Source organism: Aptenodytes patagonicus, chromosome 4, assembly GCF_965638725.1.
Source record: "Aptenodytes patagonicus chromosome 4, bAptPat1.pri.cur, whole genome shotgun sequence".
NCBI classification, from domain to species: domain Eukaryota; kingdom Metazoa; phylum Chordata; class Aves; order Sphenisciformes; family Spheniscidae; genus Aptenodytes; species Aptenodytes patagonicus.
The window spans coordinates 58061507-58087429 of NC_134952.1; the positions used below are offsets into that span (position 1 = coordinate 58061507).

At 37.4% G+C, this 25923-nt stretch overlaps 1 protein-coding gene across 1 annotated transcript in view; it reads right to left on the bottom strand.

The window, feature by feature from the left end:
• Positions 1–1510: 1510 nt before the first annotated feature.
• Positions 1511–25923, bottom strand: part of TACR3 (tachykinin receptor 3) — a 38628-nt gene continuing 14215 nt past the window's right edge. The window contains exons 2-5 of the mRNA XM_076337643.1: positions 25414–25602; positions 23814–23964; positions 4763–4959; positions 1511–1826 (exon numbers count right to left, since the gene is read on the bottom strand). Of these exons, the coding sequence (XP_076193758.1) occupies positions 1511–1826; positions 4763–4959; positions 23814–23964; positions 25414–25602 (853 nt within the window). The remainder of the gene's footprint in view (positions 1827–4762; positions 4960–23813; positions 23965–25413; positions 25603–25923) is intronic.

The following is a 25923-nucleotide window of genomic DNA, read 5'->3' on the forward strand; positions in this document are numbered from 1 at the left end:
CCCAAATATTTTTTTTTCCTGGTGAAGGTGTTTCATAGTGAAACATGTTACTGTATCTTCTGCAGAGAAGAGTTCATAGCCACAGTGGTATTTTTCTTATATGTGAATCTCCAGTTTAAAATCTTTTGACCTTTCTAAAGTCAATCACAAAGCTCCTGTTAGGGTCACTGGAGGAAGATCTTACCCTTAGCACTAAGATACAAAGCTATAGGACATTCATCTAAGCAATACCTCCTGCTGGAAGTACACATTCCATTGGCATCTAAAGTTCACTAATATAGAAACTTCAGTAGAATTTAACTTAGTCTTTTAGAGATGTCCTCCTTTTTAAAAAAACATTTTTCATATATATTTGAAAAATTGTACTGTTGCAGACAGACCTGAACTTCATTCACGTGAACTTCATTTTGTCTATTTGCCTGGGAATAGGTAAAAATTGTAAAACAATTGAATAGACTTGGGGCTCATTAGGTCTTCATTATGAAGAAATTTTTTAAATCAGATTTTATGTAATTTCGTTATTGTAGAATTAATACACTCATAATAGAAAACATCATACATTTCAGCTTCAATAAGTAAAGGAGTGTTGTGGTTTAACGCCAGTTGGCAACTAGTTGGCATCCCAGTTGGCATCTCCCCAGTGGGATGGGGGAGAGAATCAGAAGAGCAAAAGTAAGAAAACTCGTGGGTTGAGATAAGAACAGTTTAATACTTGGGGGGAAAAAAAAAAAAAAGTAGTAGTAATAGTAATGGAAAGTAAAACAAGAAAAGAGACAGAGAGAGAGAGAAACAAAAGCCCAGGGGGAAGAAAAAAAACCCCACAGGTGATGCAACTGCTCACCACCCGCCGACCGATGCCCAGCCAGTCCCCGAGCAGCGGTTGCTGCCCCCCAGCCAACTCCTCTCAGCTTATATGCTGAGCATGACGTCATATGGTATGGAATGTCCCTTTGGCCAGTTTGGGTCAGCTGTCCTGGCTGTGCTCCCTCCCAGCTTCTTGTGCACCTCCTCGCTGGCAGAGCATGAGAAGCTGAAAAGTCCTTGACTTAGTACGAACACTGCTTAGCAACAACTGAAACATCAGTGTGTTATCACATTATTCTCATGCTAAATCCAAAACCCAGCACTATGCCAGCTACTAGGATGAAATTAACTCTATTCCAGCCGAAACCAGGACAAGGAGCCTGTTTCAGTAGGTGAAACATAAATGCCACAGGTCAAATACATCTGAAACAATGTTTTTCTTGCCATTGGCTTATTTTAGATAATCCCTACAAACATTGCCGTGTATAAGGTGCGACTGTGCTTTCGGCCTGATGCATACATATGTCTTCAAATTCCTCTTTCTCTCCAAAGCAGAAAAGTAAGCGATGCCTAAAAGTTTCACAATATTTATAGCTATGGTTCATCAGTGGAATTATGTTTGCTTTCCTGTGGTATGAATATCTAGTCCCAAAGTAGGAGAGCATTGTCCAGTGCTGCCCTTCTGGCAACTGCCACCATGAAATGCTTAGGAATAATCACTTACTGATGTGTGCAGTGAACTGGTGAGACTTGAGGTTGTGGAGACGGTCTTGGAATTTCTCTGTGAACAGCCATTGAAACTCGTGTCCCTCGGAGCTGCTCTTTTCTTACGGCTGGCGTGGGTGCTGTCTCCATCATTAGTGTCGAACACCACTGTCATGCTGGACTCCATTCTGGACACAGCGTATAGGCTACTTTGCCGGGTGGGATGAAACCTGGCTGCCTTGAGCTCTAGCTCATCATAGCTGGACACCTCAATGAAGGGGCACCAGCGGAAAGCTCGCTTGAAGCCAGCTCGGAACCTGGGAGGAAGGATGCTTGGTGAAAGCCTGTGCTTGTGAGAGCCAGCCACAGGCCTTTATCTGAAAACATCTACCATGCTGACGGGACACTGACTCGGCTAGTTATCTCGCCCCTAATCCTGTTTGTGGTGAAGTTAGTGGGAGTTTACTTGACTAAAGTCTGTGTAGGGTAAAAGACAGTGGTAACAGCTCATTTCTGTTTCTGATTTTCTATATACTTTCCCTGCATTTTAACATTGGTATTTTCCTGATACTCAATTTCCCTTCCTTTGCCCATGCCTAAATAAATAAATACCAGCTTTCATAGTGCTGTCTTCACAGAAACTGTTTTGATTTGACCTATGATGAAATCTGCACCTATCTTTTCGTCTTCTCTCAGCAAGAAACTTGGTAGCATTCTTTTCTCTAAAATACCATCCCAGCTTCCAGATTCCAATATCCCTTCTGTGTTTCCCTCTCTAACAGAGGTGCTTAAATGGGAATGATGTAATGACGAATAATTGTTCATATAAAATATTTGGAAAATCATTTGTAATAATTAAAGAAGATCCTAGAAAGTTAAACACTGAATGTGAACAATGCATAAACAGGAATTTTGAGGCTTTAGCACATTAGTGCTTGCAATATTCATACAGGGTTACTTTTTATTTCAATTCAGAGGCAGAGATTTACTATAAAGACTATTATTACTTTTTGTATGGATGCACTTCCAGAATAGAAGTTAAATATATTAGAAAAACAATTTGTTGTATATTTATGTGTAACCTGAAAAAGAACACCTTTTCACCTAGACCTAAAACTTATCAGACTTTCTCACTTGTCTTGTTTCTCTTGTTTTTGTTTCAACAATCAGCTCTGTTATTTATTGTGTCTGTAAGCTTTTTGGAGCAATGGGTCAGCTGCCATAGTGATGACTATAGATAAAATTTTAGATTACTTTTTCAGTGAAAGTTGACTGATCTCACAGAAATAACTTTCTTTCCTCCTCAATTTTTTAAGTTTGCCTCAGAGCTGTCACATGATAACAAATGAGCAGGTAGCTTGCTATTCAGCATTCCTCTGTTTAGATGCAGTCAACATTATGAAAAATACAGAAAGAACCTCTGATGGAAATGGATTTAGTGAAGGAAGCTGTAAAACCCAAACATCTTTAGGCTGTATTATTTTTTATCTCACCTTCTATCCTCTTTCTCATTCAGGGCATGGTTGAAATAATGCTGTCTTTATCTATATATGTAAGTAATATCCTAATTAGCTTGGAAGATGAGGCTGGGATAGGTGGTGTAACTCTGTCTGATACTAGATCCAGCAGAGATAATAGTACTGGATGAATTGATCTGACTCCCAGCAACAGGCTGTATTTTACTACTGCATGAAAAGGAAGCAGATGTTCAGGCTTCTTGATTTCAATATGGAACATAATTATAAGAAAACTTTAACCAATATTTCATTCTTGCATTAAATTCTGAACAAGGTGACCTTTAGCGTGTCTCAAAATTACAAAATTTTTGTTGACTTGTATTCTTTAATCCAGACGTTTAATTTTGCAGTGTACGAGTGTCAACATAAGCCACATCAGAGATATTAATTTTCTATGAATAACGTCTGTTGTAACTGTGCCATAAAAAGTTTTTGAAGAAAATGGCAATGTTTTAGAGAGTTTATGGTTGTAATTGAGAAAATATGAGGCCTGGTTCTTCCTTGCTTTTGGTTTTGCAGACACTGGACACCCAGTGAAATCTGGTTTCTGTTGAAATCAATGGGAAATTTGCCATTTGAGTTAAGATTTCATTCCGTCATACTAAAACTTTACCTCTTCTTTAAACAGTTGTAAATGATCAAAAGGGGCAGAAAGCTATATGAAATCATGCATTACCTTGACATTTTAAAAGACTATGAATGTTAAGCATCATAAGCTATTCTCATCAAGGAGGCAGACTCCAGTGTTTTTACACCAATAAAAACTCACCAGGATTTGGTCACTTCATTTTTGATTAGACTCCTTTTGACATGTATTGCATGATCTTTACTGGGGTTTTATAAATATTTAACAAAATTGGCACAAAACTCGTCAGCAATTAAACTTGTCACTGGCAGCTCATTCAAAAGAGATTTCAAATAATATTTAAGATTACTTATTCAGTACCGATTCATACTGACTGAGTTTGTGAACTAATTCATTGTTCTTGGTGGTCTTTATCCAGTAATACTAGAAGAAATACTGAAAAATAGGATGGTCAGGATGATGTTTGTTTAGACCCTGGTCCTACAGGCTGAAACGAAAAACATGATTTCATTCTGCAATCCAGTAGTCTCAAACTGCCAAATATCTGTAAAATCTCACCAAACTCAACCAGTGCAATGCTTTTGAAATTCAGAGCATAATGCATTGCTATCAAACAGTACTGTAATTTGCTATTGAGTAATGAGAATATAAATATTTATTAGCCTGTTACAGACCTCAGAGCTCAGTAGAAATCTAATGGTAAGGTATAAAATACACAGTAAATCACATTTTATATGATATCCTTCCTGCAAAACAAATTTGTGGCTACAGTTAGTTAGTGAACACACAGATTACACTGTATATCACTAATGACTGTCTTTACTTCTTTATTTTAATGTTTTGCAAGCCAAAAAATATTAAACTGCTATAGATTTTAAATTTTGTATATGGAAACAGGAAGGTTTGGTTTCTGAATACTGAATTTTGCTCTGAAATTTTAAGTAGACCAAAGTATTTATTGGAAGTGCGCATTTGGTTTTTTGGGATTCATTGCAAGTACAAACCTAAAGAAAGGTTTTTGTTTTGTTTTGTTTTGTTTCCTGCTAACTGAAAACTATTCAAGTGAAAATTCTTTGTCTTTTATCCCATTTAAACCATTTATATTCTCATTGAAGTTATGCACACCAACTGTTTCATAACCAGCTCTTACCTCTTATTAAGACAGCAGTAGATAATGGGATTGTACATTGTAGAGCTCATGGCAAGCCAAAAGCTGGCTAAATAGATTTGCTGAATGTATTTCCACCGATTTAATTGTTGATAGATCCCAGTAACTATGAAGTAAATGTGGTAGGGCAGCCAGCAGATGGCAAATGTCAGCACAACCACAATCATCATTTTTACCACCTGAAAGAAGGAAATAATAATGCTATTTTATAATATACATTAGCCTATTGTATTTAGACTAGCATTTCAACATCCATTAATAATTTTCTTGCATTTGATTATTAAAGTAAGTCAAAGCAAAGACAAATATGCCTTTATATAGTTTTCCTTTTAATCTGACTTTCCTAAATTTCTGTTTATTTTCTTTTTTTTTCCCCTTGGCTGGAGATCCTCCTTTTCCTAAGGAAAATAACATGAAAATCTTCTCTAACTTTATTTGTATTGATTCTTCCAAGAAATGTATTTGCTTACTTATATTTGGCTATCTAAAATACTACTTTTTTCTGTACACGTAATCATGGAATAAGGTTACAGGGTGTTTTATTTGGACACCTCGTTTGGCCTTTATTGACCCTGGTGTCTTTTTCTGCTGTGGTCTGCAAGTATATTCCTTGTCCCCAGTGATTAGATGTGATTTGAGTAAACACTAGGTTGTAGGAAATGAGCAACTGCAGTAACCTGTTTAATTTCAGAGGCTAACAATTTCCTTGGCTGGTGATTATCATTTGTTGTTTTCTGCAGGCATCGTAACATCTGTTAGCTTCCATAGCTTCCATTAAACAGAAATGAAGAGGACCTCTGTTTTGTGCTTGAAACACAAGAAGAAAAGTTGCGGGTCACGTAAAATTTTCACTCCTGTCTTTCCCTCTTCAGCTATGTTAAATACTAGCCCAGCTACCTTTTTCAGTACAATATGTCACAAGTTTACACAACAGATTTTCTTTTTGTAGGTAAAAGGAAACCAGACATGATAGGCCTGTGCCGGGAGGTCTCTTGTTCATTTGTACTGTGGATACTGAGGAATAATAGGGATTGCTAGCAACACTTCCTTTCGTTTCTCTGTACAAGGTGCCGTTTCCTACTGTTTGTAGTTTTACCAGGAAAAAAAAAAAAAAGAGCTGAAATTTCCCATACCTACATGTCTTAGGTTGATATTTTTATAAAATTTCAGCTAACGTAATTAAATCATTTTACATATAAACATCATGGCACCGTCCTTAATTCATATTACATCTTCCTGTGGGAAACATAAAGCAATTTTTCATTTAGTATCTGGCACCAGTTTATGAGCTTTCCTGCTGGCTGGGACAACATTTTGCTTATGAGAATGCTTATTATTACTGATACATATACCGATCATCACTTAAAGATACAAAAGGGGCATCTGTCCACACATACAACAACATAATTTGAAAGGACCAATCGAATCTGGCGAGTCAGCAAATGGTTACAGGACTGGTGCCCCAGCCAGGGCTTCGGCTACTTAGACCATGGGACTCGCTTTGAGAAACCTGGTCTACTGGGGGCTGACGGGGTCCATCTGTCAGAGAAGGGGAAGAGCATCTTCGGTCATAGGCTTGCCAAGCTGGTGAAGAGGGCTTTAAACTAGAGATGGGCTGGGCTGTGCATGTGAATCACCTCCTGCAGTACCAGCTGTGCACGTGAAATTATTCCTAAAATTATTTATCATTGGAATATCATAGGTACTAAATAGAAGGATTTGAGGCCTGATTTTTGTATCCAGATTTTCAAAGTATAATCAGGCAAATCCATATTTATACTGAACATTTCATCTGTACCGTGCTTAAGAACTGAAACAGTGGAGCTTTCCAGCAATAAATGTAGCTTAATCTGGTTGAACACCGAGTCACTCATGCCCCGAGCTACTAGAAATCACAGTAAGAGTTCAGGTTGCCAGTTTGGCATACTAAATTGTGTTAACAACATTTTCAAAAGAAAGTTGTTTGTCTTTTTTCTGACATCCAAATTATTATTGGCCAGTTTTCTGTGTTATATCGAAGGGCAAGGCAAGCAGTGCTTCAAGAGTCTACGTAAAGGTCTCCTAAAGCTAATAAACCTTCACAGGCTGTACAAATAATAGCTTTTCGATTTCAACTGCTGCACTCAAAAATGAACACAAAATGAATTAAGTTTTGGTTTAATCCAAATGTAATATTTCAGGTTTTCTTCAGGGAAACAGAAATCCCAAAATAACTATTTACAGTATGACACAAAGAAAATCCTCAACTAAAAAATTTTTGTCACAATTTCAGGCAATTTGATTCTTATATTAAACCTTTTAACTTTTTTTTTTTAAAGTTCTTAAATGAAAAATGCCAAATCACCCCCAGAAAATCACATCTTTTCCTGCAAGGTTAATGTTTTGTTTAAAAAAACCCACTGTCTTTAAAAACAGTGAAATCAGCATAAAATTCTCTTCTTGCTGTTTCTGTCAGGAAATTCATGATTAAATATTAAGTCATCATCATAATGAAACCAGAAATTTCTGAAGCAAATAGTTAAACTAGACAAGGAAAAGATTGTTTTAGACGGCCATTAGTGTTTGATTTAATTTGTGAAGTAACAAGACACCGGAATGACAGAGAGTGAAGCACACTACATTCTTAATCATTCAGGTTTGCAGCTGTTTTTCATAAATAGCAAAAATTACCTAAAAATTTGAAGTATCACTTTCCTCTCAGATAAGGCTGTATCAGTCTGAGTTTCACTGAAGTGAATGGTAATATATGCATGTTTAGGGGGAGACATGCAACAGTGTTTCATTATTAATGTGTAAAGTATTTTTTCCTGGAACAAAAAGGTGCTAATTTTTCCAGCAAAAGGGATGTTTAAGAAAAGTCAAGGTTGAGTTGTCATTCTTTTGAGTATTTATATAGTACAATGTACTCATTGTCGTGTTACCTAAGAAGAAAAGTGAGATGTTGCAAGTCTGTGTGGCATAGAATTGTTTGAAACACAGGGCAGTTACAGGTGAATTTGAAGTCAACCACAGAGGTTATGAGAGGAATCAAAAAGCACTATTCTGTCCTCATTTCATCAGCTAAGAACGAGTATGTGTTGGCAGAAATGGAGGCAAAGAAGAATAAGAGGAAGCTGAAATGGAGGGAGATTATTCCCTATTTCCTTTCTTCCTTCAGGAACTGCGCAGTGTGCAAGGCCATACCTTACAGTTTATGGCTGTGGTTCTTGTCCATCCCCTTGGTCTTTCCAGTGTTAAGTTTCATTTCTTGATGATATCAATAACTATGAACAGAAACTGCCTTCAAAGTCGATGAACCCAGTGCATCTTGATTTTACTTGGTATAAATCCTGATGAATGAGTGCCAGTAAACTGTTAGGCTCAATTAGGGCACAGGGAAAATAAGTGAAACAGGCCAAGCATGAATTTGCTGCAAAAGCCTGATTGTCTCTTCCCAGTACGCTGTGATGTTTCACTAAAAAATCTCCAATGACACTTTGCAGGTTCAACTGAAGAGTATAAAACAGAGCCTCAATGTTTTTTTTGTTTGGAGTATTTAGACCTGTGGCTCTGACAATACAAAGTTCTTTTATTTTGTTTCTTTTTAATATGCCTGTTCTGCCTTTTTTTTTTTTTTTTGAGATACTACCATTTTTCAATTGCTATCTCCTGTGTTCTGTGTTGCATAGAAGTCATTAATAAAGGTTCGCTCGTGTGCGTTAGGAAGCATTTCTGAAGCAAGCAATCCAGAAAATTACTGAATTCAGTTGTGCTTAACGTCTAGCTCTGTTCCTGCCACCATTTCACCGCAGAGCTTTCCGAAATGTGTGATTGCAGTGAGCATCACCAACCTGAGTCCCAGTGGCACTGTTTTCCCCTGGTGTTCTGTTCAATCTCCCCTTGTGTACTGTGGGCAGCACGGCCGGAGGAAAGGGTTTTTTTTCTGTTCCAGGATTTTTGTTAAAATGAGTTGTACTGAGTCTCTCAGTTGTGCAACCTTGAGGCAAGTCTTGAGGCTAGATTTGGAATATGATGGAAAATCGAAGTATTTTATATTTTGATTTTCATCAACACGTTACGCTGATATTGATGTACTTCTGCCTATGTCTAAGAAGCATTCTACCATTAATGAATGATATGTAATGAGAAAAAAATGTATTTAAAAGAACAAAAGAGAGATAAAGTCATTGGAATTGGAGTTTGCAGGTTTGCTTTTGTTGTGAAACATTTGAAGCAGTAAAAGTGAAAAGGAGCTAACAGATTCTGCTACACTCACAAAGAGCAGCAAATAAATTTTTTTTCCTCCTGTTTTTATTTTGCATGAGGAATAACTAGAAAAATGAGTCTGATTGAGATGTAGCATTGAGAACAGCTCTCGAAAGATTAGGAATAAAATACACTTTTATGAGAGACTCAGTTGATGCTGGGGGGCTATAACAATTCAGATTGCAAGGTATTGATTTGCCATCAATACCTGAGACTTAGGCCAGGGAATTATTTCCTTTTCGATCTGCACTGCAGCTCCTTATTGCCTTTCTAAGTCATCTTTGATATTGCTGCTTCTACAAGGTCAGGAATTTGGCTTCTGATTTCATTTGCACCAATATCACTCACTATAACTTCATTAGTTTTGGAAGTTTTACTCCTAGGTGTTATGCAGATGTAAATGAGAAACACGGCAAATACTTTAAGATCCATACAGTGTAAGAATGTCTTGGTTTACCCAGTCATGGATATGATTTGTCCATGTGAATACCACTTAAACACAGGTCACAGATAATCTCTGGGAGTCATAATGTGTTTCTCTTTCTGGTCTGTGCTCTTTTGGAAGAAGTAAAATACCAAACTGACATTGCACAAAGTGTTTCTCCCAACGTGTTAGGATGCAATCAGTAAATCCACTTCCCAATCCTGGGGACATACATGGCACTTGTGCACTAAGCACCAGAGAGAAAGGAACTCCATTATGTCTTTTGCTTCTCCACAACGCTTAGTTGGAGTAAACTATCTATCTTTTGCAAGAAAATTAGGATTCAAAGGTAACTCTACTGGCATTAGTACAGAGATAGGACTGTTTTCTGAGATACCAAGTGCTGTGGGTTTTCATATAATTGTGACAAGCTCAGGGATTTTCTGTGCACTTTTAGCCCATAGAAAGGATAGATTCTTAATAGCTGAAGGAGATGCACATTTAGAAGGAGAAAGAATCAAAAAGATTGGAAGTCTTTCAGTCAGGTAAGGTACTTGTCAATTCCAGTGCTCAACAAATCATTCTATTCTTCTGACTTATACTTTCCATCCATTTTTTCTCAGTTGCTTGAAATAAAGACACTACTTTTCATTTCAGTTTGCATAATCCCTTGCTACAGACAGAATTCACAATCACTTACTTTATTTAAGCTGTAAAGTTGAAAAAGATATTCTGTTCTAGTATGAAGTAGCTTTGAATCGGATTGCTGTCTTACAAATGCTAAAATGTGGGGTCCCCCCAAATCAAAGCCGTTCTGACATTTTTCATGAATGGTCTTAGCTACTGCCATTTTTAAATGATACTTTTCTAATGTTCTGTGGAAAACAACTTTGATAGTGACTTTAAGATTCTCTCAACATGTCAAGAAATATCTATTCCACTGAAGAAAAGGGGTAAATCTTTTGCTCAGGCTTTTTTCCTTGAGAAGAAATGATTTTACAAGCATCTGATAGGGGACAGGGAAGAAAAGTTGCCACAAGTCTTATGTTACTTTATCTAAAAGAGATGTCTTAATTTCTCACAAAAGATTATTAGATATTAGACAATATGCTAGTGTCTGCTGCTCAGATGAAAAAAGTTTTTTTCTGTAACCTAGATGACAAGTAAAGGTAGGTGGCCTTGTATCATTGCCTTGGTCTTCAGCACTGAGTAATGTAAGAAGTCTATGTTCTTTAGAAAATGACTCTGAGTGGCTGCTTGTGGGATTGGCATTACTGGATATGGTTATCCACCTGAGATCTAGTGCTGAAAAAAAGTGAAAAAGCCAATCTAGTGCTTTTGTACTTAAAATTCACACCATCACTTATTTTACAATAATTTCCTTCTGTAGATATGACTTGGAATGAGTAGTGGCGCACACTTCACTTCCTTGCTTCCAAGCAGAGATGAGATTTGGTGTGGGGGAAACAAAATAATCGTATCTTCTTTTGTTTTCCCTATAGGAGTAGTTGGTTCTTAAGTCTACTTTCTGCCACAAGTGTTCTGGGACCTTTAATCCTCATTGAAGGCTCTCCCAGAGCCTTGCCAATGTTTTAAGACTCACTTGAATTTTCCATATAAGACTTCAGAAGAATTGGCACATGTGAATTTTTCCTCTTGGAAACTAGACCTTATATTGAACAGTGCAATAAGCAAATAAGGCTATGCCGAATTATGCCAATGAATTATGCAAAAGTATCCCTAAACGTGGTCTGCTTTATGTGGGCTCCTATCAATGGAAACTGCCATCTTGAACCTAAAATGAGATGGATACCTTTGGTTATCTTCAAACAAGGAGCACAGGCTCTTATTTCATATGGAAAGCCTACAGTCTTTTGGATTGCTTTATTTTCAGCTTATTCGCTCAGGGGAATTAAATAAATGATTTTTATAATTAGAAACCATTTTGAAGTTTACCATATTTCTCTGTAATTTTGGCACAAGAACATCATGGCAAAGAATGAAGATTATTTAATATATAGTTTGAAAAACCTCTTTCTTCTCTTTTCTGTTGATAGGAATAAAATTGTGTTACATGAAGATGAAATGAATTATTCCCAGACTGTACTTGTTTAAAATGCATGGCAAAATTCTGTTCAGAAAAAAAACAGTTAAAGCTATTCTTTTATTGCCATCATAATTACGCATTTGCAATGGTAGTAACATCTTTCCTTTCAAAGGTCAAAGCAAAAGTGTTTATTACCACCTAAGAAAAAGCAAACAAACAAAAAAAATGTCCCCCGGTCCTATTTTAATTTAAATGGAGTTGAAAGGAAATCGTTAATGTCAGTGATGCCAAGGGATATTTTGCATTTGATGCACTTAGTTTATTTCTGTTATTCCACAAATGACTGTACAAGGTTATGAATTTATCAGGAGAAGTAGACTTGTAACTCACAGAACATTTTGGAAGTGTTTGGCCAGTAAAAAGGTGGTATATGCTCTGGTCAATTATTCTTGCTAAAAAGTATCAGGAGTGTCATTGTCCTGACAGCATCTGCTATTTCTGCTTTTGTACAGACATTGTAGCATTGCTTCAAGTATTAGAGTATCCACACTACTTGGCCATAATGGTCAACACACTGATCATTACTGCACTGGTTTGATACTCCTGTGGAATAAGGTATAAGCTGACCCATGCCAGGCTGGCTGAAACTGTTTCCTAGGAAACCTGCTCCAAAGCCTGTAGAAATGAAAGAAACTCTTTCTATCCACCCCAGAAAAGGAGTAATGACATAAAGGTGCTTTGAATAGGTTGTTTGCAATGTTGCAGTACAGAAACTTCTACAGCACAAAGTACTTGAGTCAAAGGATTAAATTTGTTAGGTGAAGGTATCAATAGACACAGCACAGACACCCCTCTGTGTGTAGGTGATAATTTTCACCTGCTTCTGCAAAGCACATTTGGAATATTGTAGGTTCTCTACAGTTCAGCTTCTGCCACTGTTTGTGATGTCTCTGGGCTGTTTCACCTGGTTTCCTCTTTGTAAGTTTATGCTGTAGCAGGGGTTTAGTGAGGTCTCTCACGCTAAGTCTTAAGGAAGTAGTCACACAGCCTTCTGCTTTAACTCAGAAAAAGACATGCTGAAATTATGCTTTGTTTTTACATGAATAGCAACATGTAATGAATGAAAAAGTGTGTAAGTGCAATACTGGAACTGCAGTTCTGCTCTGCTGAATATACAGCTCTCGGCACTGCGGTCCTCCAAAATGGCTGATCTGTGTCAGGTTTCCTGGGCTTTTCACCACACAGGTGCTAGGCACCATTCCAGAAAGCTCAACAAACTCAAAACTCATGCTAAAATCAATTTGTTCACGACTTCCCTACAGGGACTCAGCGAGGAAGGGGCTTCTTATGAGCTCTCTCTTACCTGTGTGGAGAGAGAGAGAGAGAGAGATGTATACACTCAGGGCTATACATGTGGTTGCAATTTAGTATATGTAATGAGATAACTTTGACTGCAGATTAGATGAGACACATTCAGAGACAACAAAAGACCTTTTGAGGTTTTCAAGGTTTGTTTCTATGCTGGTGGAACTTAAAGAACATACTTTGTCCTGAATGTGGGATATTAAGGTTATCTATCTGGAGGGTCAGGTCCCAAGCTTGAACTTGGGGAGAACTACACAGTGGAAATGAGGACTGTCTTAAAAAAACCCAGCTCCATAGTTTTAAACATGGAGATCATACCCTCCATGCTTAAAATTTAAATTTTGAAAAAGAGACAGATTTGGTTTTCATTTGTTTTTCCGGTAGGTATCTTAGTTTTGTTATTAAGGAACGTGTATAGTTCAATTCAGCAATGCATTCAAAAACACTGAGTTCACTAACATTGGAGTAGTTTGCTGAAATTTTTGGTCTGTTTAGTCCAGTGTTACTTCCATTCTTAAAAATATGAGGCATTACTAAACAGAAATTTTTGCCCTAGGACTGTGACTAGACTTAATATTTCACATGAATTTTCTGCCACAAGTGATCAGAAATACAGAAATACAGAGGAGAAACATCACAGAAATTCTAAGTGCATGATCCTGAGCCTACTGACTGACCATGCAGAACCAGTCTGTTAACTCTGCCCCTGACCTGGAGTTGTTGCCAGCCGTTCTATAAGAAAGTTTTAACCGGAAAACTTGCATCAGTCAGTAAATACTTACACTGTGCAAGCTTTATACACAGTATAAAGCCATTTTTAGAATTTACTGTTTACTCCGCTGTGGTTGCTGCTTGAAGCACGGACGATGAGTGTGATGTGTTCACAGTTCATAGCTGAGTTTTAGGAAAACTTGAGGCAATGAATGGAAGCTGGTACTGTTGCTGAGTGTGCTGTAGCTATTTGGTAGACAGAGAGCAGAGCAGGGCAGCTTCCAGTAATTTCATTATATTCCACTGTTTTAATGCTGTTCAGAAAGTGATCAGGAGGTCTGACTTTATTTCTACCTCAATAGGAAAACCTGTTCAAAATGTGGGCAAATTATTAAAAAGAGAACAAATTCCTGGGAAAAAAAAAATCCTGAAAAGGAGAAAGGATGAACCCTGGTTTTCTGAAGTTCTAAGCCCATAAAACAGGTCTGTAAAAAATATCTTGGTTTTAATGTGCAATGAAAATAATTCCCCTGTACCTCATGTCCCAGTCTTTCCCTAGGCAACTGCTAAGCATGTGAAGAGTGAGACTATAAAATGAAAATTATGATACACAACATTAAGAATTACTTTGCTCATTCCCTACATTTTCAGTGGGTATTCAGTCCATGTACTCAGTAATGGAAGGGGTTTAACGGAACTTTTTAAAACTTAAAAAAAAAAAAGTTTTCTCAGAGTCTTGGTTATGCTGCCTCATATTGCTGGAAAAATGCCTCTCTGTGTGTATGTGTTTAGGAAGGGGGTCATAATTGTCATTAATGTGTTGATTGTGCAAGAATTTAAGAATTTAATTAATGGTAAATAAAAATGCCCAAATCAAGTTTTCCTGTCGATACTCTGTTTGTATTTTTGCTGAGATTTTTAATAGCTATGGGAATGTATTACTGATCAAAAGAGGAAAAGATATCTAGTATTTTCACCAGACAGATATTCACATGATATTCTGGCCTTTATTACCCTTTAGAAGCTTTCGTTAAGCTTATGAGAAAATAAGGTAAAAAAAAATCCCTAGTCTGCAAGCTTTTAACTGTAATAGCAACTACTTGCAAGTAGTGACTTTTACTATTGTGTTAATAGCAATCCGGCGAGTCTGGCAGGGCATCTGTCTTTATGGGTGTGGGACAACTGCTCAAAATGTTAGTGGAACACGAACATTTGCAGTCTGGTCCAATAACCTACTTCATGACCGGTGCTGACTCACCCGTGCAGAGCCATAGAGAAGAACAACAGACAGAATTACCATCAGTGCTTCGCAGGAAGCATGCTAAGAAGCATGCTACATCCCCTTGTGTAACTTCGTCTGCAGTGTTACAAAACCAGTTTTAGGCCTGCGTAACAGTTTGTGAAGTCAGGCTCTAGCTTTATTAGGATTGGTTTGCATTCACCATGTTAACAAGGATATTTCACACCTCCCATAAATTGTCAGCGTTAAGGATATCATAGTAAGAGGTGCCCTGAAGCAGAATCAGAGGAAACCTGTCTTTAGTTATTAATCTTTGCAAGTAACTTTTACCTGTTGCATTTCAGTACTGAGCATGATTTGGGAAACACTTTCCACTGGAAAGGTAGTGGAGAGAAACATTTTTTATTAGAAAGTATTTCATACTAACCTCCCTCCAAACCAGGATATATTCTGTAAGTGTCAATCTTTAGATCGGCCTCACTTAATGTATTTACCGAGGAGTTTAGTACAGAAGAATAAAAGCATGCTAAATAGGTTTGGTGAAAACACACTTTTGTGCACCTTTGCTGCTACAGAGGCATAGCAGAGGAAGAACTTGGATGTTGAAGAACTGCAGGAGCAGAAATGCACCTTCAAAGTGCTAATTGTATACTTAGTGTGGTACCTGTAGCGATTTTGTCTCTGAGTGGGGTCGTGGCAGTGACAGATACCACAGAGCAGATAGAAACTGATGGATTGGTACTGTGCTAGTTTTGGGGACTGTTTTACACTGTTCTTCCATAGGTGGGATCATACTCGGAAAAATTCTGGGATTTGCTGAATTAAGGACTAATAAAATTTTCTGCTGTGAGTTGTGGAATGAACTGTTGTGAGAAAATGAGGAGGAGACAGATGTATGCATTCATTACAGCATGACCAGGTCATCTGTTCAATGAAAGGAATAAATGAGATATTAGGATGTTCCAGATGAGGCATTTTCAGTGGAGACAGGAGGGTGTTATTACCACTGTGCAGGACCATGGTGAGACTTCATTGCTGGCATTTCTTGTCTGGTTTTGGTCACTTGTTGCATACAGATGTTGTTATGTAAAAGAAGACCAGAAGCACTTGTTTCATTTATGTAACGAATGTAAATAAAAGCTGAGAGAGGATACGGTTATAAAAACATCTGTAGAGGTGGCACCAGTGAGGGATAATAAGTAATTAATTAAGCTAACAGAAAATAATGGCATAAATAGAGCCATCCATAAATAAATTTAGCCTGGAAACTGGAACTCTAGGAGCGGTGAGATTTTTAGAACACTTTCCATGAAATGTAGCGATCCAGAAGGCAAAATGGTTTTAAGATGGAGATTTAAGATGATTTCAGAGGAATTCTGTTAGGGTTGCCTCTGATGACAGGTCTTGGGCCCTGAGGCTGGTTCCTGCCCTGTTTTCATTTAACATTTTAATATTGAAAGAGACAAACTGACACTCAAGGAATAAGTGGAGAAAGCTCTGGACGCAGTTCAACATCTTCCAGTGTCTGGCAAACAAGGGACGAGTTTGCTTTTGGAGCAGCCTTTAAAAGCTCCTGAGAATTCCGTCTTCCTGAGTTGTTTTTTCTTTACTTTAAGCAAGAAATGTGACAATGTCAAACACAACCACAGATAAAACTGATGTTTAAAACTTGCCGTGTTGCATTGATATGAAAATCTTCAAATGGATTTAATTTCTAGAGTAGTTTCACAAAGTCTAAGATATATGACTAGGTGAGTCTAACCTCAGAGGAGACTGACTTAAAAGTATGAAATCATAAAGTTAGACTAGTTTTATGATAGGGGAAACAAAGAGAGATTCAGAGCTAATCACTTGAGAAACTTTTAGTTCAATTCTTTGTATTTCATGTAGAGGAAAGACATCATATAAGCATAACAAGCTGCCACTTTGGGTGGTATTTTTGTCACAACTTCAGCTGCCTAAGGAATAAATCAGTGGACATTTCCACATAAGGACTGGAATAATTAAAAAGCATCTCTGGGGTTTTTTTTGGCTGTTGTCTGACAACAAAGCAGTGGAATGTACAGAACTGGTGCTAGCTGGGGTAAATTGTCCTTCAACCTCATATTACTTAGTCTTTTTGCTTTTTGAATGTGCTGAACAATGCTTGCTAAATTTATGAATGGCAGCATTGAAGTACAGCTGTGGTTTTCCACCACGACAAAGCTTTGGCCTACAAGGCGCTTATAATGTATCAGCATTTTGGATAAATGATAATTTAACTGTAGCTGTATGAAATTTCAGATAGTCAAGCGATATAGCCATCCACACAATATAAGCCATAGTGCTACGTCTTGTTAGATCAGTGAGACCACCTGTTCTTAAAATAGGGTTTAATTCTCCAGCTTCCTCTTCTCTTGTTTCTGCTCTAGTGTACACCTATCTTTTTTTCTCCATTTTATTTTCATTGTCAATCTCTGCAAAGTCAAAGAGTAGACCCATTTACAGAAGAGGATTACTGATGGACCAAAATACACAGGCACCTATTTTTGGCAGGAGGTATATATTATTCATAACAAATTGAATTTCTGCACCTCATTACCCCACGATAGAATGGGTAGGTTGTTTCACTTATCATGCTCAGACATGTAAAATCAACCAAAGGGAAGGGGTAACTTCCCAGGGGGGAAGCGCACGTGCCCCTTTGTGTATGTTTGTGCAGTTCTGGAGTGGGCACCTTGTCAGTATGTAAGCAAAGTGCTCCTACATGACCATGGCAGTCATTTCTGTCCCTGAAGCACATGCACAAATGAATCTACAAGGTGGAAATATTCATGCCCCATGAATAAATAAGTGGTGGGAAAGGCAAGATGGCAATATAAGTCTCTTCCACAGTCTGCTGTTACATGGCCAGTTTGGATGAGCTGTAACCCAGATGTCTTCCTGTATCTGTGTGCTCCAGGATTTGGTTCTCTTTGCATACATAACATGGAGAAGTGAATATTTAGACATACGTGCAGCCTTAGTAGACCATTACCTGAATAAAGGCCAAAAAATTCTGTGGTTGTTACTGTCTGACTTTTAAAAAACATTCATAGGTGATGATTCAGTATAGACTAGGGCATCAGCTGTGAAGAGTTGGCTATCCCTTGAAGTTTGTAGTACAAAGCTATGTAGAGTAGTTGATTGCAGCTGGTGTTTTTAATGGAATTTAGGATAATCAAGTTACATTGACTTACTGTTATATTAAAATGTTTGACTCCCTCGTGCCATTTTGAAAATGGAATATAACATATAAGTTCTTGGAGATTGGAACGCTGGTCCTGGAGAAGACGGATTGCTTAAATAACCTGGAAGATATTGAACTTACCATGTCTTTGTGCAGTCCCCTGGGGTACCAATTATTTTCCCACCTTGAAGAAGTCTGAACAAATGTCTAGGATAAAAGTGGAGTTTCAAGATGGTGTTGGCAGGAAATAGGAAGTCACATGCAAGACAAATCCTTGGACCCAGACTGTCAAAACATTTTGTTTCTTATGGCTGGATGCAAACTTTCACATGAGGTTCTATGAACAGGGCAGTATCTAACTAGTCTGTCTGTCTAGACTTAGTGGTTGCTTGTTAACAATAAGGATCTTTGATTTCAGAATTACTTACAATGTGACATGTCAGTTCATAGTGTAATATTCTCATCACCTATTTTTGATGAATAAGCTTTATATTATGAGTATGGTCTTGTTTTTCCAAATCTGTGTCAGCCTTTGTGGGTTCTCATAATTAATTCAGTGTTCCATGAGTTTTGATACTACACTGTAATGTTTTGGACTTTGACTCTCTTGCTTTTTTTTTTTTTTTTAAGTTAACAAAATCTGCCCCTTAATAAACTACTCCATAGTGAAACAATTCAGCTTTTCTTTCATCCTGACCTGGTCAGCTACCATTTAATGCCAGCAAAAGTATCATTATTTCTAACTAGTGCTTTTCTTATTTTGTGCAATGCAGTATAAAATGTATATTAACATGATTTCATGTCATGTATTCATATGGGGTAAAAAAAAAAAGGAAAATCTGCCTTTTGAGTTGCACTGAAAGTCTGTGAGAAGTCAGGAATAATATGCTGAACTATATTTTTATAGCTGTACTGCTATGTAAAAAAGGAACATAAGGACATAGGACAATTCCTCCTGGATCAGACAGTTGTCCATCTATCCTACCCTTCTGTCTCTGACAGTGGCAGTAGGAGGTGCTGTTTAGGGAGATCCCATGAACCTGGCCATTTTCCATCTTCTATTTTCCTAATACTACCCCAGCATCCAAAATCATATTGGAGAGGGGTACACCCCTGCTTCATCCTTTCAGTATCTATTTATGAATTTATTGCCTGTTAATTTGCCTAATCCCTTTCTGAACCTCCTGAGAGGTTCTCTCCTGCATCTGGCAGGAGAGAGTCTCAGAAGCTCTTTACCAACTCTTAAATTACCCTCTCTTAAAGTACTCTCTCTTCTACCTGCTTTAAACTGCTCTCCTATTAGTTCTTGTATTTCAGGATTTGGTGACCAATAGTTCTTCAGTCACTTTATCTACCACCTTCGTGATTCTGTAAACCTTGGTCATCTCATCCCTTGGCCTCCTTCTCTCCAAACTGAGAAGTCCAGGCCATTTTAATCTCTTCATAACCGTTGATCATTTTAGTTGCCCTTCTTTGGACTTTCTCTAAATCCATGAAAGGCAAAAAAACCCCACCAAAAAAGAGAGAACAAAACAGAGAAATACATGTGAGTGGCTACATGTGAAGTGTTTATGCAGTAGTACTCACAGAGACCATTTGTTCAGATCCTGTCCTGGTGCTTACTTCCGTAGTCTATGAAAGTGGGGAAATAATTCATGTAAGTATTTCAGAAAATTATTTAAAACTGTTGGGATGCCTTTTTGTAATATTTACTTGTAGTCCTTTAAGACTTCACCTGGATACTTCTGTTTATCTAGTAAAAGCTTTTCACACAGTAATTTTGAGTGATTTTTGAATTTACATGTAACCGTTCTGACCCTGACTTGGAAAAGTGTGTCCTGCTGTCTTATTTGATTTGGCTTCTCACACTATGTGATATTTCAAATTCATATTCAAAAGTGGTTCTCGTGACATCATTATTCCTACAGTCCCACATTGTTTTGAATAGTATTTTCTTTTCAGATGGAAGTCTTAAGTTTTCTACTTTTTCATTTTTTCCTCCTATATATGTTGCATATACTGTATTAACTAATTAAATAGATGCATTTGACTGTAAATGGATATGGGATGTCTACTTTTGCTGTCAAAGTATATATGTAAAACTTTGAAAATTTCCTTATGTAGTTAGGCTGGTAACTACATCTCTTTAGTGATTCCTGTAATACTGTGAGTCACTAGCAAACGTACGGGGTTTTTTTTCTGTTTTTACACGCAAATTTGCAAAACAATTTTGATATTGGAAAAATGTGGCTTTTAATCAATCTTCATTGCAGTAAGAAGTTGAGATGGCACCTCAAGCTGTGTTAGGAGAAGCAAAGAATACAGGCAGAGGCATAAGTATGGAGGAATGAAAATTGCTGAAAAAGATGCACAGTGACATATTATGATAAAGTTAATAGTTAGAGGTAAGGTGAACTGTAAAGAAAAGATATTAAAGTTAAGGAGAGGATTTTCTATTCTTCTGTATTCTTCCTATTGGGACAAGGCAATGACATCTTCTGTTGAGAGAAACACTATTTTTTCAGAAGACAGTTGTATCAGAACTCCATCTCTTGACAAAGACAACAGTAACTGATTGATTTTATTTACAGTACTTGATTATCCCCTCTTACAGGTTAAGTGAATTTGGAAGAAGGATTGGAAAAGAAGGTTAGATAGATAGAAAAAACAGAGTGTGGAGACAACATCTGAGAGCAAGTCTCTAAGTATTTGCATTGAATATAAAGAATACTTTGGCCTGGTAAAACCAACAGTAACATTACGAGCCACCTATATAAACTTCAGTTATGTATGACAGTATTGAAACTGTAATTCCGTCTTGTGAAAATGGGGATTGCAAGAGAATAAATGATGTTCAGCTGAACATCAGTCAGTCTCATGCCAGGAGCTTTAAGAAGAAGGGGTAATGGCTGCAAAGTCCCCACATGTAGTGAATGTTCAGAAGTTCAAAAGACTGATGTCAGGCAAATTTAAATGGATCAGTCCTTGAGACATTTGAGCTGTCAAAAAAAAAAAAAAAAAAAAAGTAGTGGTAGTAGTCTCATGCAGTCCTGAATTTCTAAAAATTTCAAGTCTTTGACCCTTAAAGATACTAAGTATGACTTTGTGTTGACCAACCTGTAGTGCCTGCTGTGAAATTCTTTGAATCCTTTGTTCTTTCATATTGCTTTCAGAAGGATTCAGGGTGCATTGCACAGTCACACATATGAAGTGATGAGACTATCTATCGAACTACTAACAACTTTCTCAAGCTTCAAATCTTTTCTTGGCAAACATAATTTCTTTTAAAGGTCTTACATGAACCGTTCACTACCTTCTTAACATTAAATACCATTTCAAACAATCCTAATCAAACATCCTTTGCACTGTATCATTGCATAATATGAAACATGAAGTCAGCTATTTCATATTTCTCCTTCATTATAAGTGCAGCCAGTAAAGACTTTCCATATGTCTAGATATCTGCATGCTAAATAGCAAGAAAAACAGATTATTTCTTTGCTTGAATAAAAGAAAAGCAATAGCTCTATTATCAGAGGCAGGCTGAGTGATAGCTTTATTTGGATTCCAGTCTATTAGTTCATCTCCATGAATGACCAATTATGATTCATCTTTCCAAATAGCAGTTATTTCATAAATCCTGCCAGAGAGCACAGCAGTGGAACTGAAAAGCTGTCATGGAGCTCTGCCAATAAAGGCACTGATGCAGTTACAATATATCTGCACATAATTTAATCCCCTTGTTGCATGTATTGAAGGCATGCATTCCAGTACTCTCACATTTAAAATCCTTTAATTAAGGATGCTACTCCTTGTCTCTTGCATATATTTAGAGTTCTAAAGAGGTGCTGTTTTTAAAGTATTCAAGGGATTTAATTGGACCCTTCATAGCATATAGTAAAAGTTAGCTTTTCTCTTCAGAGACCTTTAGTTTTTGCGACATAAGATGTTTATTTTACTTAGTCATTATGATAACAGGTGCTGAAGTTCTGGGATCTCCTGCTTCTCCAAGTTAACATTTAATAATTTTCTTTCCACACTTGCTTTTGCAAACTCTGTCTGTTACAGAAAGCGATTCCTTGGTTTGTCTTTACAATCAGACCCCAGGCACCCTCAACTGAGTATTTGCTTCCTTTTTTTTCGCTGGCTGAAAGGGCAGTATTGGTAATAGCAGAGTTAATTGACCAGTGAAATCTTTTTCTGCTTATGCTCTGTAGGAAAGGTAATTTCATAACTTTGAAAATACACTTTTGGGTAAGTGACAACATGCATGGCAAAGATTGTAATGGTAAAGTTGGACTTTTATGGATAATGTTAGAGAGTGAAATGCCGATCTTTTGAAATGCTTTCAGCATTTCTGGAAATTAGTCCAATAATTTCACTTTGGGGCAAATATGCAAAGCATACTTGTTAGTTTTCCATGATGATTTTTCATCATTTTCTTTCCATTCACATTCCAAATAATCCTTGAACTGTTACAAGGCAATAGTAGTGATAATACTAGTCAAACTGCATTTTGCTTCCTTAAGAGAGGCTATCATTTTGCCCTCTTAAAAAAGCTATGTAAAAGTGAAAATAAATAATACCTTTGGTTTCACAGGAGGCATTGCACGTCATATCGTAAAGCTGTCTAGGCATGTCTACCATTCTGACAACTGAAACTTGCCATAGGAAGTTTTGCACTTGTCTCTTATGAGTCTGAAGATGTATGAATGAGAAAATGATCCTAATCCTTCCTTTCATATATCCTCTGCCATAACAACTTTTTCTGTGTAGTATGTGGGGAAAAAACACTTTCATATTCCTGGCAGTGTCCTGAAAGAAATGGAAACGTCAGTGTTCTCCAGCATTTGCAGAAGATCCCCTATTGTCTCAGGACCCAATATGCTGCAGTCTGCTATTGCTACAGCGTGGTAGCATATACCACTGTTCAAACACGTTCACAGTATCAGGAAGCAAACTGAGCAATTGAAAATGTGCTCATCACTGTGAGTTAGAAGTCTATGTTTGCATACCATTTTTTCAAATCCGAAAGGTTAAATGCATTTGAGCATGAAAAAAATGTCAGAAATAAAAAGCAGAAGGGCTGCCTTATTAAAGAAGAAAGTTTAGGTTAAGAAAAAGAATGTTATAAGAAAGAAACCTTCATAACACTGCAACATCATGAAAACTGAACTGGAAATAGTCAAATAATCAGTTCATAAGCAATCCACAGTCTTGTTAGGTTACACAATACTTACAGTGAAAAGGATTGAGAGAAAATAACTGGGAAAAAATAGTTTGTATTTCTCACCAAAAGTTATTGATTGAAAACCTTAATTATTCAATATGAATAGGCCGATCAGCACTCATCTCAAAGATGCATGGACCTTAATCTACTGAAAATTATAGCAAGATTCACTTTTCTTTCAGTAGGATGAGAATCTGGCCTAAGAGGATCTAATGGTTTGCTATCCCATTGTTCAAAACTCAATATTTTAGCTCTGTAAAGGCTAAATATTTGGGCTTAGTTTCCACATATCAGACACAGTATATGCCGCTACATGTGGACTAAGAAGTTAAAATCCAAATGTTACCTTTATTTAATGGCGAACAGTAAAGTTACAAAAAGAACAGCTAGTGAACATAGAAGACAACTTGTCAAACTTCATCAAATTTTTTATTGAAGTAGATCTCTCATTACTGTTATTTCAAGTGACTTGGTGTTTCTGAAGGAATATACTGTGATACTTTGCAACACAATTGCAGATGATGTTATCAGGCTTCACTTAGTGAGATTTAATGGAACAGTACCTTTCTCTTAGCTTTGAGCTGCTCGTGATATTTGTCGGATGTGTCGCCTGGTATTTCTCCTCCCCAGAGGGTAATTCCCACTATGGAATACGTGATGCCCATGACAAGCAGTGGAAAGCAGTAGACCAGCACAATCACAATGACATGATACCTGCAATGAAAAAGCATTAAGCTGATAAGTGCTTTCAGAGGAGCTATACCAATGGAATGGACTGCTAGAAGTCAAGAGTGCTGCTGTAGCACAAAGCATGTTTTATATTGACTGGCTAGTCCTTGGCGTTTTCACTGTCTTTTTGAAAGTCTTGAATCGCACTGCAAATTTATTTACATTTTAATGCCAGTGCTTTATGGGTTTTCTAGTTCTGATTCTGAACTTGCACTAGCATAAATTAAGAATGACTCTATAATTATCATGATCAGTGACTGCAGAGTAAGGTATGTTTCTCCATAGCTAGCTGAATTGATTTAATTATTGCACAGCCAAGTATCCTAAGGGCAAGCTAGGCATTTTGAGCTCTAGTCTGGACCATAAATGAAAGAGGAGAATAAGTATTTAAATGGTATATTTATACAAAGGCCTTGATAAGTGTCCTGTGTTACCCAACGTACTTCATATGGCAGATCTGTTGCACATAGGCAACACAGATCTGTTGCCTATGTGCAACATAGTCATCAATGCTGATGTAAGCACTGGGAAAAAAAACCCAAAACTTCTTTTGCCTCCTGTTAGTTCCTGGTTAAATGCCATCTTCGGATAAAATCGCAGTGAATGATCAGTGAAGAATCCCCAGCCGTCACTGAGAGTGACCTTACTGCCCTAAAGAGAAATATCCGTGCATGGCTCCTAAAGTGATAAAAATTATGTATGACCAGGGCCTCTTTCACCTGCCTGAAAGACAGCAAAAGGTCAAATTTGATGCTGGATGGTTACACAGGCTTTCAGCCTTGAAAACAGAGTTCACCTTAAATGCCAATGAAGACATGAAAGGGCAGATAATATTTCTATAGCTAGGCAACCACTTATTCCTAATTCTGCCAAAGGGACAAATAGGATATATTCAATTTAATTGACTGTTATTCTACACTTTCAGAAACTGGAACCAGTTATAGGTTTTATGGTTTTATTATTTGGACTGATACATGAGATAAGTAATTGTGATAGTGTAACAGAACGAAGTAGGAAAATCCAACCCTCTCATGAAGAGATCCAGAGAAAAAATCTGATTAGGACAAGGAGAGGCTAGAAATACTTGTTTTTCTGGTTAGGATGAAAAGGAAGCTTGCTTTGCATTGCATGTTCTGTCCCCATTTCTGACCATCTCTGTCTGTATGGAAGTGGCCATCTTAAGTGAAGCAAAGATGGTAAACATGCAGCATGGGATGGAGAACACTCGTAGAAGTGGAAGAGAATAAATGTGTTCCACTTATCACTTAAAATGCTCTATCTTCCTAGCTTAGAAAACTTGTTTCACATTTCTCAATGATCAATGCTGTTAGTTATTCTGCATGCAGAGTACCTGTGTGATACTCTAGAGCTTTTGCCAAGTCCATTGCAAGTATAGACACCACCATGCACAAGTTTAAAAGAACAAAAGCTTACGTAAAATGCTGTTTTGGACCACCTGGCCATGCTACATAGCAAAGAGTTCTCCCAGGCATCACCTTGGTTATGGAGTATAGGCACTGGGGAAAGGCCAACAGGAAAGCCAAAATCCATATGCTCCCAATGACCACCTTGGTAGCAGTTGCAGAGAGCCTAGGTTTCAAAGGATCAATAATGGCCATGTATCTGTAAAAGAAAGCAAAAACCTGTGCATAAGAAACCTTCAGAGATTAGGATGTATCTAGAATCAACCAAAGCTTAGGGTTGGGAGAAGGATAAAAGCAGAGATATTTGTCTTCCTGGAGTTCTGATGGCAGTGTGCTCTTTGGGTGGTTCAGCCCCCATGAAGGCAGTGCTGGAAGAAAAAGAAGGTTCATTGAATATTATTTTAAAGCTGTGGGACACCCGGTTAACCATATGTATACCAGTAGAGCAACTATTTGTCAAAGAGTTAGTTAATCCTGTTACTGCACAACCTGATTAAAAAGCAACAATACAGCCGGATCC